Below are 13,039 nucleotides of genomic sequence, written 5' to 3' on the forward strand. Positions count from 1 at the left end.
ATGCTTGCTTAATTCACTTTAATATGACACTGCATTCCAAGCAGTATAGTGACAAAATTACTAAAGGAACAAATCAGGATGTAGTAGTGAATGGTTGTTCTCTAGACTACAGGGGCTTCTGCATTGGTGGGGTTGGTTTTGGGATCAGCGTTCTTAATGTTTTGATAACTGGGAATTCAGTGTGCAGAATAAGTTTATGCACATTTCATTTCATTTCATTCCATTTCCATGCTTAAACTCATTTTTGTAACTGAGTTTTATATTATTCTTTAGAATTGTTGACTATTGTTTTTGTTGTATGTTGCACCCTAACCAACACACCACAGCAAATTGCTAAAACATGTAAATGTATGTGTTGAATAAAGTTGATCCAAAGTTCAGATATTTGCATGTGATATGAAAATAAAGTATTGTAAACAGTGATGCCGTAGCAGACTTCAGGAGGCTAGTGGAGGTGTTGAGCTGGACTATAGTAATTAATCTCTGCAGTACATCTTGAAAGATATGAAAGCTTTTAAAGGATTCAGAAGGGATTAACTGGAAAGGGACTGTCCTTGCCAAAATAATTCAGGTAACTAGCTTCACAAATAATTAATTCTTGAATGTGGGTGGAGCATGCATCTAATGTGATGGGTATTCTGTAGGCTAATAAGTAGTGGAAGTACAATTTTAAAATCCTTGAGCACTGAGTTATCTTCAGTGGAATGACCTATTGCATTTAGAACTGGTGAAATTGCATTAAGATTTTGGTGAAAGTAAAGCTAACTTTACTGCTGCTTAATATTTCTCAGTCCACATTACATTGTGGGTCGTTATGAAGGCAACCTGACCAGGTGATGGAAGAATATCACTGAAGCTCCAGATTCATTTTTTCTCACCCAATGAGGTGGTGAACAGTATTTGACATGAACAGCGAGGACTTTAATGCTAACATAACAGCTGCTTCTCCAATGCTCAGACTCAACACTTCAATGTTGAGTCTGAGCGCTGGAGACACAGCTGTTGTTAATGATAGCGTTAAAGTCTTTGCTGTTTATGCCAAATACTGTTCACTACCTCGTTGGGTTATAAGTGAATCACTGGATTCGTAGTATATATTTTTCGGCATCTGAAGTCAAAGTGGCGCACAATGTGATGTGCATTTGAAACAAAATAAAGAATTTTCTTGTTTGATCCATGAGGGCCTGTCCTTGGATTTTTAAGGTGGGAGTAATTTCTAGTTTAAATAGGGTTATGACATTCAAAAATAGTCTTGGTGAATTATTCAGATGAGTGATCTAGTCAATAAACACAGAAATAACAATCCCTTAACTTAGTAAAATGGTTCTTCAGTTATAAATTGAGATTGGATTGAATTTTGAGGTTTGCAGGTAACTAATCAGAATGGGACATTTAGGGGGCATTTCATTTTTTAAAAAAATCAATCTCCTTTGTTAAAAGCCTAACTTTCTCACAGTCATTCACCACGGAACCAGGCCCTTTGGCACAAATCGTCCATGCTGTTGTCCAGCAAGTTAAACCCATCTGTCTGCATTTGGTCCGTAGCCCTCTAAGTCCTTCCTATCCATGTACTTGTCAAAAACAATACAGACAAAATGCTGGAGTTAATGCAGAAGGCCAGGCAACATCTATGGAAGAGAGTAAACAGTTGACGTTTCAGGCCAAGACCCTTCTGGACTGGAAAGAAAGAGTAAGGAGGTGGGGAGGGGAGAAAAAAGCACAAGATGATTGGTCAGACAGTGGGAGGGAGTGAAGTAAGGAGCTGGGAAGTTGATTGGTGAAAGATAAAAAGGCTGGAGGACCGACAGGCACTTGTATGGGTCCCAGTTATGACTGTTTTTCTTTTGTCGGCTACTTGGAACAGCCCATGTTCCAAGCCTACACTAATACTGCACCCCAACTCTTCCTTGGTTACATCGACAACTGCATTGGTGCTGCTTCCTGCACCTATGCTGAGCTCGTCAACTTCATCAACTTTGCCTCCAGCTTCCATCCTGCACTCAAATTTACTTGGTCCATCTCTGACACCTCTCTCCCCTTTCTTGATCTCTCTCCATCTCAGGAGAGAATATCTACAGATACTTTTATAAACATTACTCACGTGTGGCCTCATTCATGTCATGTTTAATCACAACATAACTTCCTTAATCCCATACTCAGTATCCTGACTGATGAAGGCCAGTGTGCCAGACAACTTCTCCACTTTATCTGCCTGTAATGTCACTTGCACTTTTACGCCCCTCTGTTTCTCCAGTGCCCTACCATTCACTGTACGAGTCCTGCCTTGGTTTGATCTCCTAAAATACATTACTTCACATCATCTGGATTGAAAGCACTTGCCAATTTTCAGCCTACATACCTAGCTGAACAACAGCCCCTGTAATATTTCATTATTTTCTAAACTATCCATAACTCCACCCATTTTAGTATCTTCTGCAAACTTACTAATCAAGCTTTGTACATTTATGACTAATTCTTTTGTACAGGTTATAAATAACAAAGGTCTTAGCACTGACCTGAACACACCACTTGACTCAAGCCTCCAGTGCGAGAAACAACCCTTGACCATCACCTTCTGCTTCCTCCCACAAAGCCAGCTATGAATCTAACCCACTATATTCCCATGGATCTCGTGCAGTCTGACCTTCCAAACAAGCTTGCCATAAGCGACCATGTCACAGGCTGTGTCAGTAAGCAGAAGTATTTGAATTGAGGACTCAACTGCATCTGGAGGAAAAATATATGGTTGAACTTTGAAAATAGAACCCTCGCTATCCTTAAGATGCTCAGTAACATCTCTAAATTTTATTCAATTTTTAATGTGTAACCTAGAAACTTTAAATGTGAATGGTCTCTCTGAATTGGTCCAGTTGGCAAAAACCATAATTGGAATAGGTTCCTAGTCAGTTCCTATGTGGTGTGCTGTTGTATTAATGGAATATCCTATAGGTCAGTTTTCATTTGCTAATCATCCCCACAACTCTGACATAAGCTCTGCCTCCCTGGTGATAATTTCCATAGAGATGCATTTTGTTGGCATGTGGTGTCCTCCAATGCAATAACCAGTGACCTCTTTGCCACTTCCTTAATGGTAAGATATTCTGTTGATCCTGGTTATATCCAACATAAAATTTCAAACTCCTAAGAGCATCAGGTTTATCAAGTTACTCTCTCCTCAGTCTTTGGTGAACTTAATAATTTGATAGTGTGTGTTAGAGCTTCTGAAAATCAGGTGATTCAAAATAGAATATTTAATATTGATAGTGGTCAAGAACAAGAAGAGGTTGGAATTCACAGGTAGCTTTGCTTGTGATCCATGAAATTTATCCTTGGATTTATGCAATTGCAACTTGTTGGTTGCCATAATTTACCAAGCAGTTTATTATGAAAGTTTGCAAATGAGCTACCTGCCACTCTTGACAATAGATCATCGTGGACTTCAACAAAAGCTTCTGCTAGGACATTCCACTAAAAATGGAAATTTAAGGGAAAACATGGATAAAACACTCAAAAGAGCTATTGAGCTTAATTTTTTTTACTCTATGTATGCTTGATGAGTAGCCTGTTTCTTTAGTTGAATATTAATATCCAAACATTAATCCCAATTTTTAAAAGCTGAGGTTTTCATATTTTCTCTCCTATACTTCTGAAGATATGATTAATTCTCTGGGTAGTTCAGTTTGTTGCTTTTTGTATTTATCCTGCCGGGAAGAAGTATTAGCCATTGCAGCATCAGCCTAATCAACTCATATTGTTTGTGGTGTAAATCAGTACTGAATCTGCAACAAATATAGCTGCTGAGCAAATCAGCACTCTGCATGATTTTTAATTTCTGCTGATACTGTGGAATGCTTCAAGCCAGATTTACATGATGTTGCCCAGTAGTTGTATTCTTGCTGATGCATTTAAATTGGCGTGTCCATGAAAGGGGCATTATCCAGCCTGGATAGTCTAATACATGTAATTGAATAGATTATGTATGGGAAAGTGAAAGAGCCTGTTTTGTGAAAGGTTGATTTTTGACATTAGGATAGAAATACAATATAACTAGGTTGTTTGCTAATCAGTAAAACTGAAATCTACATATGTGATAGTAAAAATAATTTAAAACGTTAACTGTTTCTTTAACCTGGTGTGACAAGACAAATCACATTGCATCTTGACCATGACATTTAATTTATAGCTTAATATGGAATTTGATAAATAGTGATAGCCAGCTGAAAACAATAGACTGGGTTGTTTTTTTTTGTGTGACTCTGGACCAGAATAATTCTACTGTGTTTCCTCTTCAGTTGGTGCTGAATATGCTGCCTATTCCTGCTGTAGTTGGTATAAACAAGACTTTCTGAAAGATTGTTGTGGCTTGCTTGTTTAGAACATCAGATTTTGCTTTGTGTGAACATTGCAAAATGTAGCAACCAAGTCAGTATAGCCTCTCAGGCTGAATACTCAGCATAATTTTCACTATTTTGGGCATTTTTACCTCCACTGACTGAAAAATTATTCTTAAACTGACAATGAGTGAGCAACTGCTATCAGCTAACAGACTATAAAGCTGTGTGCCTTGTTTTCTTGGCTCCATCTTAGCACATTATATCAAAAATAATTTAGAGTAGCTGTACTGCTATGAATATCGCTTGTCACTAATCATCCAATGTGTTTTCATGAGGGTGTGGGGCAGGGCAGCTGAATGTATGTTCTGTGAAAACCTACAGAAATTGCTACTGGTAGTGTTTGGACACTTTAGAATGACCATAACGGCTTCAGTTGTGACTTTGGAATTAAATTCAATACCTGCTTATAGGCAAAGTTTGAGTATAAAGGTGAGTTTGACATCAAATATGAGAACCACTTCAGTGTGTGTCTTCCTGGAGGAAAAAATTAAACTGCTTTTTCCTCCACTGCAGATCTGCGACTTTGGACTGGCGCGTGTTGCTGATCCAGACCACGATCATACTGGGTTCCTGACAGAATATGTTGCTACCCGTTGGTACCGGGCACCTGAGATTATGCTTAACTCCAAGGTGAGCTTTTGGGCCCTTTATCTTAAATCTCATCACAGAGCTGACTTCATGCAAAGGTGAGACTCTGTAAACAAAGCAAGTGATATTTATTTTAAAACACTTTTAGTCGTGCCTTATCCAAAAAAAAGCCAAGGACACTTGAGCTACTCAGCTGCATTATACTTCTACAGCAACACAAACTTCAAGCATTTATTTTCATATAAAACTCCGATACATTAACTAATATTGATTAACTGTTACTCATTAACTGTTCAGTGAAATTTGTATACTTCATTTCTTTCAGTGGAAAGAGCAAAATGTTGGTTTAATGAGTATTTTCTTTCCAAGTCTTGACAAAAATTATAAAATTATTTCAGTGGCAAAGCACTCTTGCGGAGATAAATTTCACTAGGGAAGAACTGAGAAATTGGTGTTTGTGATGTGACCATGTTTAGTTTTAAACTCTGAGGCTGAATCTGCAGTAATTCACAGAAACGGCAGGAAGAAAGCAAAGGTCTATCACTGAATTGAATAGTTTTGTTAGAAGCAGTGAGTTCCATTAATATTGCATTGTTAAAACTACTGATTACAGCAGTTGAACAGATTTGAATCTACTAAAATTCATAGATATTTTTGTAATTTTTTTCTTTGGTTAAAATGATGGGAACATAGTGGGTCAGGCAGAATCTTTGGAAACACACAATTAGCATGTCGCAGACTCTTCAAAGTAGTTTTGGTGAAGGCTCTTCTACCTGAGTTGTTGCCTGTTTCTCTTCTGATGTACAGTTGTGAGAAAAAGATTGCGAAACCTTTGCAATTACCTGGTTTTCTACATTAATTACTCATAAATTGTGGTCTGATCTTCATCTAAGTCACAATAATAGACAAACAATCTGCCTAAACTAATAACACAAACAATTGTACTACTTCTCGTCAATACGGAGTACATCATTTAAACAATCACCATCTAGGTTCAAAAAAGTATGTGAACTTCTGGGGTAATGCCTTCTACAAAAGCTATTTGGAGTCAGGTGTTCCAATCAGTATTGGAGGTGTGGTTTGTAGAGGTGACCTGCCCTGTTTTTAAAAAAAGGTCAGGTTATTGACAGAGCCTGCTCTTTTCAGGAAAGATCTGTTTATGTGAACCATGCCTCAATTAAAACAACTTTCAGAGGACCTTAGAAGCATTATAGAGATGCATGAAGCTGGAAAAGGCTATAAAAACATTTCTAAAGACCTAAAGTGATTTCCAAAGTGTTCATCAGTCCACAGTAAGAGAAATTATCCACAAATGGAGGATATTCAGTACTGTTGCTACTCTCCTAGGAGTGGGCATCCTGCAAAGATCACATCAAGAGCACAACTTGCAATGCTGAAGAAGGTGAAAAAGAACCCAAAGGTAACAGCAAAAGACCTGCAGAAATCTCTATAACTTGCTAAAGTCTTTGTTCATGTGTCCACTATAAGGAAAACTCTGAACAAGAATGGCCTAGGACACCACAGACACATTGTTGCACATCTCAAATTTGCAAAAGACCATCTGGATGTTCTACAACACTTCTGGGACAATGTTCTGTGGACAGATGAGACAAAAGTTGAACTTTTTGGCAGATTTTCATACCAGTATGCTTGGAGGAAAAAGGGCACTGCACACCAACACCAAAACCTTATACCAACTCTGAAGCATTGTGGAAGGAGCAGCATGATTTGGGGCTAGTTTGCTGCAACAGGGCCTGGACAGTTAAAGGAACAATGATTTCAAAATTGTATCAAGACACTTTACAGGAGAATGTCCACAACAGAATGGCTTAAAAAGAAAATTGTGTTTTGAAATGGCCAAGCCAGAATCCAGACCTTAACCTATTTGAGATGCTGTGGCATGACCTGAAGAGGGGTGATCCTGCAAGGTATCCCAGAAATATTGATGAACTGATAAAATTTTGTATGGAGGAATGGTCTAAATCAGGGGTCCCAACCTTTTTTGCACCGCGGACAGCTTTAATATTGACAATTTTCGTGGGGGGTGGGGGGGTAGGGCTGCCAACTTTCTCACTCCCAAATAAGAGGCAAGAGTAGCAGTCAAATACGGGACACTTGTGTTTATCCCGAGAAAGATTACCATAACTATGAAGCCTTGCAGGGGTACCTGTGTGCACATGTATGACGTGTGCAAGCGTGTATGTGCCAATTTTTTTCCTACAAGTCGTTTTGGCGATTCTGTTGATTCTGTTCAGTGAAACTACACTGTACATACATTATTTCTACTTTATATAGGCTGTGTATTTATCATATCATTCCTGCTTTTACTATATGTTAGTGTTATTTTAGGTTTTATGTGTTATTTGGTATGATTTAGTAGGTTAATTCTTTGGGTCTGGGAACGCTCAGAAATTTTTCCCATATAAATTAATGGTAATTGCTTCTGCGCCTTACGCCATTTCGGCATGAAAGGTTTCATAGGAACTCTCTGCCTTAGCGGGGGAAATACGGGGCAAGGGCGGTTCCGTATGGGACAAACCAATTTAGTCCAATATATGGGATGTCCCAGCTAATACAGGGGTTCCTTATGTGCAGTCTATTCCACAATTTAGTTTTCGTTGCATTCATTGCAGAAAACCCCGCTTCGCCGAGATATGTTGGAAATGAAAGCAACGTTTTCAGTGCTTTCGTGGCTGTCTCAGGATATTTAGCCTTGACTTTGATCCAGAACGCCGGCAGAGATGTTATATCAAACATACTTTTCAACCCGTTGTCATTTGCAAGCTCGAGGAGTTGATCTTCTTCCCGCGCTGACATGGATGACGTGTGCGTAATGACCTCACGTGCGTTCAAGTTCAACAGTGGGCGTGACAGGGAATGAGGAAAGGTGCAGCTGACTCATATCGCCAAATCATATCGTTTCCTAGTGGCCCGGTAGCACATGCTTTGCGGCCCGGTGGTTGGGGACCACTGGTCTAAAATTCCTCTTCACCATTGTGCAAGTCTGTTCAGCAGCTACATAAAACATTTGGTGGAGGTTATTGCTTCGAAAGGAGGTTCTACCAGTTATTAAATATCAGCGTTCACATACTTTTTCCCTGCCTGGACAGTGAGTACATTTGTTTGTGTGTTATTAGTTTAGGCAGATTGTGTTTGTCTATTATGACTTAGATGAAGATCAGACCACTTTTTATGGGTAATTAATGCAGAAAATCGGGTAATTGCAAAAGGTTCACAAACTTTTTTCTTACAACTGTAGGATGCCTGACCTGAGTATTTATAGCAATTTTTGCTACTATTACAGACTTCCAGCATTTTTAGCTATTTTCTTATACCTGAATTTAGTTATTTGAGAACTAAATTTACCAAAAATAACAAAGTAACTTCAGCTGAAACAGTCTCCTGAACTTTAAAGTTATCTTGATCCTAAAATGAATGTTTTTTTTAATAAAACAATGTTCATTGCTGAGCTGCTCAGGACTTGAGATTTGACTCCCAACACAGAAATTCTGTTATAAACTCCATTCTCAGTCATGTAGGGAGAGAACTGTTGTCAGGGTACTGGGTTTGTAATTTAATTAAGTTTTCATTTAGCACAGAACTTAAGAATTAGCAGGAGTTGGGTTAACTGTCCTTCAAATCTGTTCCATCATTCGTCAAGATCTTCGCCTTAGCACAACTTTCCTTCACTATCCATTTCTTTTAAATCCCTTGACATTCCGAAATCTTTAAAATGTTTTAACTCTGACAGGTCTGCCACAGTCCTCCATTCCGATGGTGCACCTTTCCGTTCCTTAAAGAATGCAGGAAATTCTTCATTCCTGAATAACCATCTCTTTATTCTGAGCAGAGCTCTAGTGAAACATCGACCCTCTCAAACAATGAAATTTTTGATGAGAGCTCTTCTTCCAAACCTAAAAATAACAATCCAGTCTACTTGGTGCCTCATACAGCAACTCCACCCCACCCCCGCCTCCTGCACATTTGGTGAATCATTACTGCATTTCTGATTCCCTCCATGGCAAATGTGTGAAAAGGTTAATTTATTCAAACAGGTTATAAACTTTTATGTTACACACGATAGCATGACTCAGAACATTGGAACATTTTGGCGCTCAATTCCGGCACTGTCCGTAAGGAACATCTGTATGTCCTCCCCATGGCATTCATGCGTTTTTCTCAGGTACTCTGGTTTCCTCCCACAGTCCCGAAAGAAGTACTGGATAGGTTAAGTCCTCACGAAGGGTCTCGGCCTGAAACGTCGACTGTACCTCTTCCTAGAGATGCTGCCTGGCCTGCTGCGTTCACCAGCAACTTTGATGTGTGTTGACTGGATAGGTTAATTGGTCATTGTAAATTGTCTTGTAATTGTACTGGTTAGGGCTAATTGGGGTTGTTGGGGGTTGCTGGGGTGGTGATACTTGAAGGGCCAGAAGGGCCTACTCTGTACTGTATTGTTAAATAAAAAATAATTTCTTCTGGATTTGGTTTTTGCCTAGAGTTAGCTGGATCCATGCATTTATACACAAGGTTAAAACCAACGGCAAGTGATTTGCTTTGTATTTTTTAGTTCTGGTGATTTGGCAGGCAACCTAATATAAAAGATAACTTTTCCAGTGTAACTTTCTCCAACTGAATACCATAATGTTGGGCCACTAACTAATTCACTAATAAACATGGTATCACTTGCAATGGCTTCTCTTCCTACTTTTACAGCATCAGGTCTGGTATTCTCAAGAATCTATCTGTTTCTGATTTCTCATGTACGTTCTGCTCCCAGATGATGTCACACGTTATCTCTACCTCACTTACATCAATTCTTTCACATTCATATACCTGTCATTGACTGACACCTAGTAGATGCTGAGGGGGGAGAATGGGTTGCGAATAAATATTGGGAAAGCAATGTATGAGAGGTTCTGTTAACTTTGCTGTCAACTTTATCCCATTCCCTGGCAGTTACTTGAAACAAAGCCAACCTCAACTGACCCTGTCTCATACTGACACTGTAATAAACTTAGTTGTACTTAGTCAGTCCACTTCTCTAATGTAACTGAAGTCAGATACTTGTCTGAGCTCATTGCCTGTTTGCATTCCCGCCTAAACCTTTGTTACTTCTATTCAAATTCTCTGCCTAGACTGTAAAATTCACCCTCTGTAAACTTGAACTCACTAAAAATTGTTTACTCATTATGTGTCCTTGTTAACTTATTAATTCCTGATCCCGGAACACTGAGTTTTAGTTGTTTCACTGTCCTGAAATTCTTGCTTGTGCATTCTGTATTGGCTACATTACCTGAGGATGGATGGGGAAGAGTATGTGTAAATATCATGGCTTCTGTTACCAAGAATTTCCCTTTCCTAAACTCCTCTGCCTCTCTACTTCGTCTATAAAATGCTCTCGTTTGTTTGATGACAACCTGTGGTGTTCCAGTAATACTTTGTCACATTTAAAAGCAATATGAAATCATAGTAATGCAGCACAGGAAAAGACCAAATAAGTTCTTGCTGACCATCAAACACGCACAGTAAATTCAACACATTGTATTTTGTCTTCACGTTCATAATTCTAGTTTGCACAGTCACACAGACATCAGCGGCAATATGTTTGAGCCAGCTTAACTCTGAACCCACAACTTTGTGATGAAGGAGAAAATGGGTCACTGGGAGGAGACCAACATGGTCATAGGGAGAATGTGTAAACTTGTCTGCATCAGAGGATCAGAATCAATCACTGAAACTGTAAATTTTATCAAAGCTAGTTTTATATCATAATTGGCCCATGATATCAAAATATATTAACAGAGGCAGATGTAGCTGTGTGACTCAAGTTCTGATCTATTGTTCATAGTGATTGAATATTTCAAAAAAGCCACATTGTACTAATAGGTGGTGCAAATGAATTCTTTGCACTAAACTGGCAACTGAATCCTATCAATAAATGTTAAGATCATAAGACATAGGAGCAGAATTGGGCCATTTGGCCCATCAAGTCTACTCCGCTATTTCATCATGGCTGATCCCGGATCCCATTCAATCCCATACAGCTGCACTCTCACCATATCCCTTGATGCCCTGACCAACCGGGAATCTATCAATTTCTGCTTTAAATATTCCCATGGAATTGGCCTCACCCGTAATCCGTGGCAGAGTATTCCACAGATTCACCACTGGCTTAAAAAAAAAAATTCCTCCTTCTGTTGTAAAAGGTCTCCCCTCTATTTTGAGGCTGTGCCCTCTAGTTCTGGGTGCCCCCACCAAAGGACACAACCTCTCCACATCCACCTTATCTTGTCCTTTAAACGTTCGGTAAGTTTCATTGAGATCCCAATGCACTGTTCTAAATTCCAGTGAGTACAGGCCCAAAGCTGCCAGATGCTCCTCATGTTAACCCCTTCATCCCTGGAATCATCCTCGTGAACTTCCTCTGGACTCTGCAATGACAATACATCCTTCCTGAGGTAAAGGGCCCAAAACTGTTGACAATACTCCGTGCGGCCTGACTAGTGTCTTATAAAGCTTCAGCATTATCTCCTTGTTTTTGTATTCTATTCCTCTTGAAATAAATGCCAACATTGCATTTGCCGCCTTTACAGACTCGACCTGTAAATTAACCTTTTGAGAGTCTTGCACAATGACTCCCAAGTCCCTTTGCATTTGAATTTTCTCTCTATTTGAATAATCTGCACTATTGTTCTTACCATCAAAATGTGATATCATACATTTCCCAACACTATTCCATCTGCCAGTTTTGTTTGCCCATTCTTCCAATTTGTCTAAGTCCTCCTGCAATCGCATTGCTTCCTCAGCACTACCTACCCCTCCAACTCTCTTCGTATTATCCACAAACTTTGCCACAAAGCAATCAATTCTATTATCTAAATCAGTGATAAACAATGTGAAAAGTAGCGGACTGTATACTGACCCCTGAGGAACGCAACTAGACACTGGCAGCCAACCAGAAAAGGCCCCCTTATTCCCACTCGCTGCCTCCTGCCTGTCAGCCGTTCCTCTATCCATGCTGGAATCTTTAATGTAATGCCATAGGATTGTTGAAATGATTTCTACGTATTGTATTGTAAATGCCACCTATCACAAGAACACATGCCCTTGCACTTCCTCCCTAACCACCGTTCAGGGCCCCAGACAGTCCTTCCAGGTGAGGCGACACTTCACCTGTGAGTTGGCTGGGGTGATGTACTGCGTCCAGTGCTCCTGCTGCGGCCTTCTATATATTGGTGAGACCCGACGCAGACTGGGAGACCGTTTCACTGAACACCTACGCTCTGTCCACCAGAGAAAGCAGGATCTCCCAGTGGCCACACATTTTAATTCTGCGTTCCATTCCCATTCTGATATGTCTATCCATGGCCTCCTCTACTGTCAGGATGAAGCCACACTCAGGCTGGAGGAACAACACCTTATATTCCGTCTGGGTAGCCTCCAACCTGATGGCATGCATTGACTTCTCTAACTTCCGTTAATGCCCCTCCTCCCCTTTTTACGTCATCCCGTATTTATTTTTTTTTTCTTTTTTCTCTCTCTCTGTCCCTCTCACAATAACTCCTTGCCTGCTGTCCATCTTCCTCTGGTGCTCCCCTCCCCCTTTCTTTCTCCCTAGGCCTCCCGTCCCATGATCCTCTCCCTTCTCCAGCTTTGTATCCCTTTTGCCAATCACCTTTCCCACTCTTAGCTTCATCTCTCCCCCTCCTGTCTTCCCCTATCATTTCGGATCTCCCCCTCCCCCTCCTACTTTCAAATCTCTTACTATCTCTTCTTTCAGTTAGTCTTGAAGAAGGGTCTCATCCTGAAATGTGGACTGTACTTCTTCCTATAGATGCTGCCTGGCCTGCTGCGTTCCACCAGCATTTTGTGTGTGTTGCTTGAATTTCCAGCATTTGCAGATTTCCTCGTGTTTGCAAGAATGTCATGATTGATGAATAGCTGATTCATTGATGCTGAATTTGCTCCTGAGGAGGACTCTTTGGAGTCTCATTTAGTACTGTGTAGCTGCATGGGGAAGATGCAAAGTGCTGGAAGTGACTTGACCTGTGCTG

The 13,039-nt window shown here is 40.0% G+C and overlaps 1 protein-coding gene across 2 annotated transcripts in view; it reads left to right on the plus strand.

The window, feature by feature from the left end:
* Nucleotides 1-13,039, plus strand: part of mapk1 (mitogen-activated protein kinase 1) — a 91,621-nt gene that overhangs the window by 60,253 nt on the left and 18,329 nt on the right. For both annotated transcript variants that reach the window (XM_072245303.1, XM_072245311.1), the window contains exon 4: nt 4,908-5,024. In XM_072245303.1, the coding sequence (XP_072101404.1) occupies nt 4,908-5,024 (117 nt within the window). The remainder of the gene's footprint in view (nt 1-4,907; nt 5,025-13,039) is intronic.

The sequence above is a fragment of the Mobula birostris genome, chromosome 2 (genome assembly GCF_030028105.1).
Source record: "Mobula birostris isolate sMobBir1 chromosome 2, sMobBir1.hap1, whole genome shotgun sequence".
Classification (NCBI taxonomy): domain Eukaryota; kingdom Metazoa; phylum Chordata; class Chondrichthyes; order Myliobatiformes; family Myliobatidae; genus Mobula; species Mobula birostris.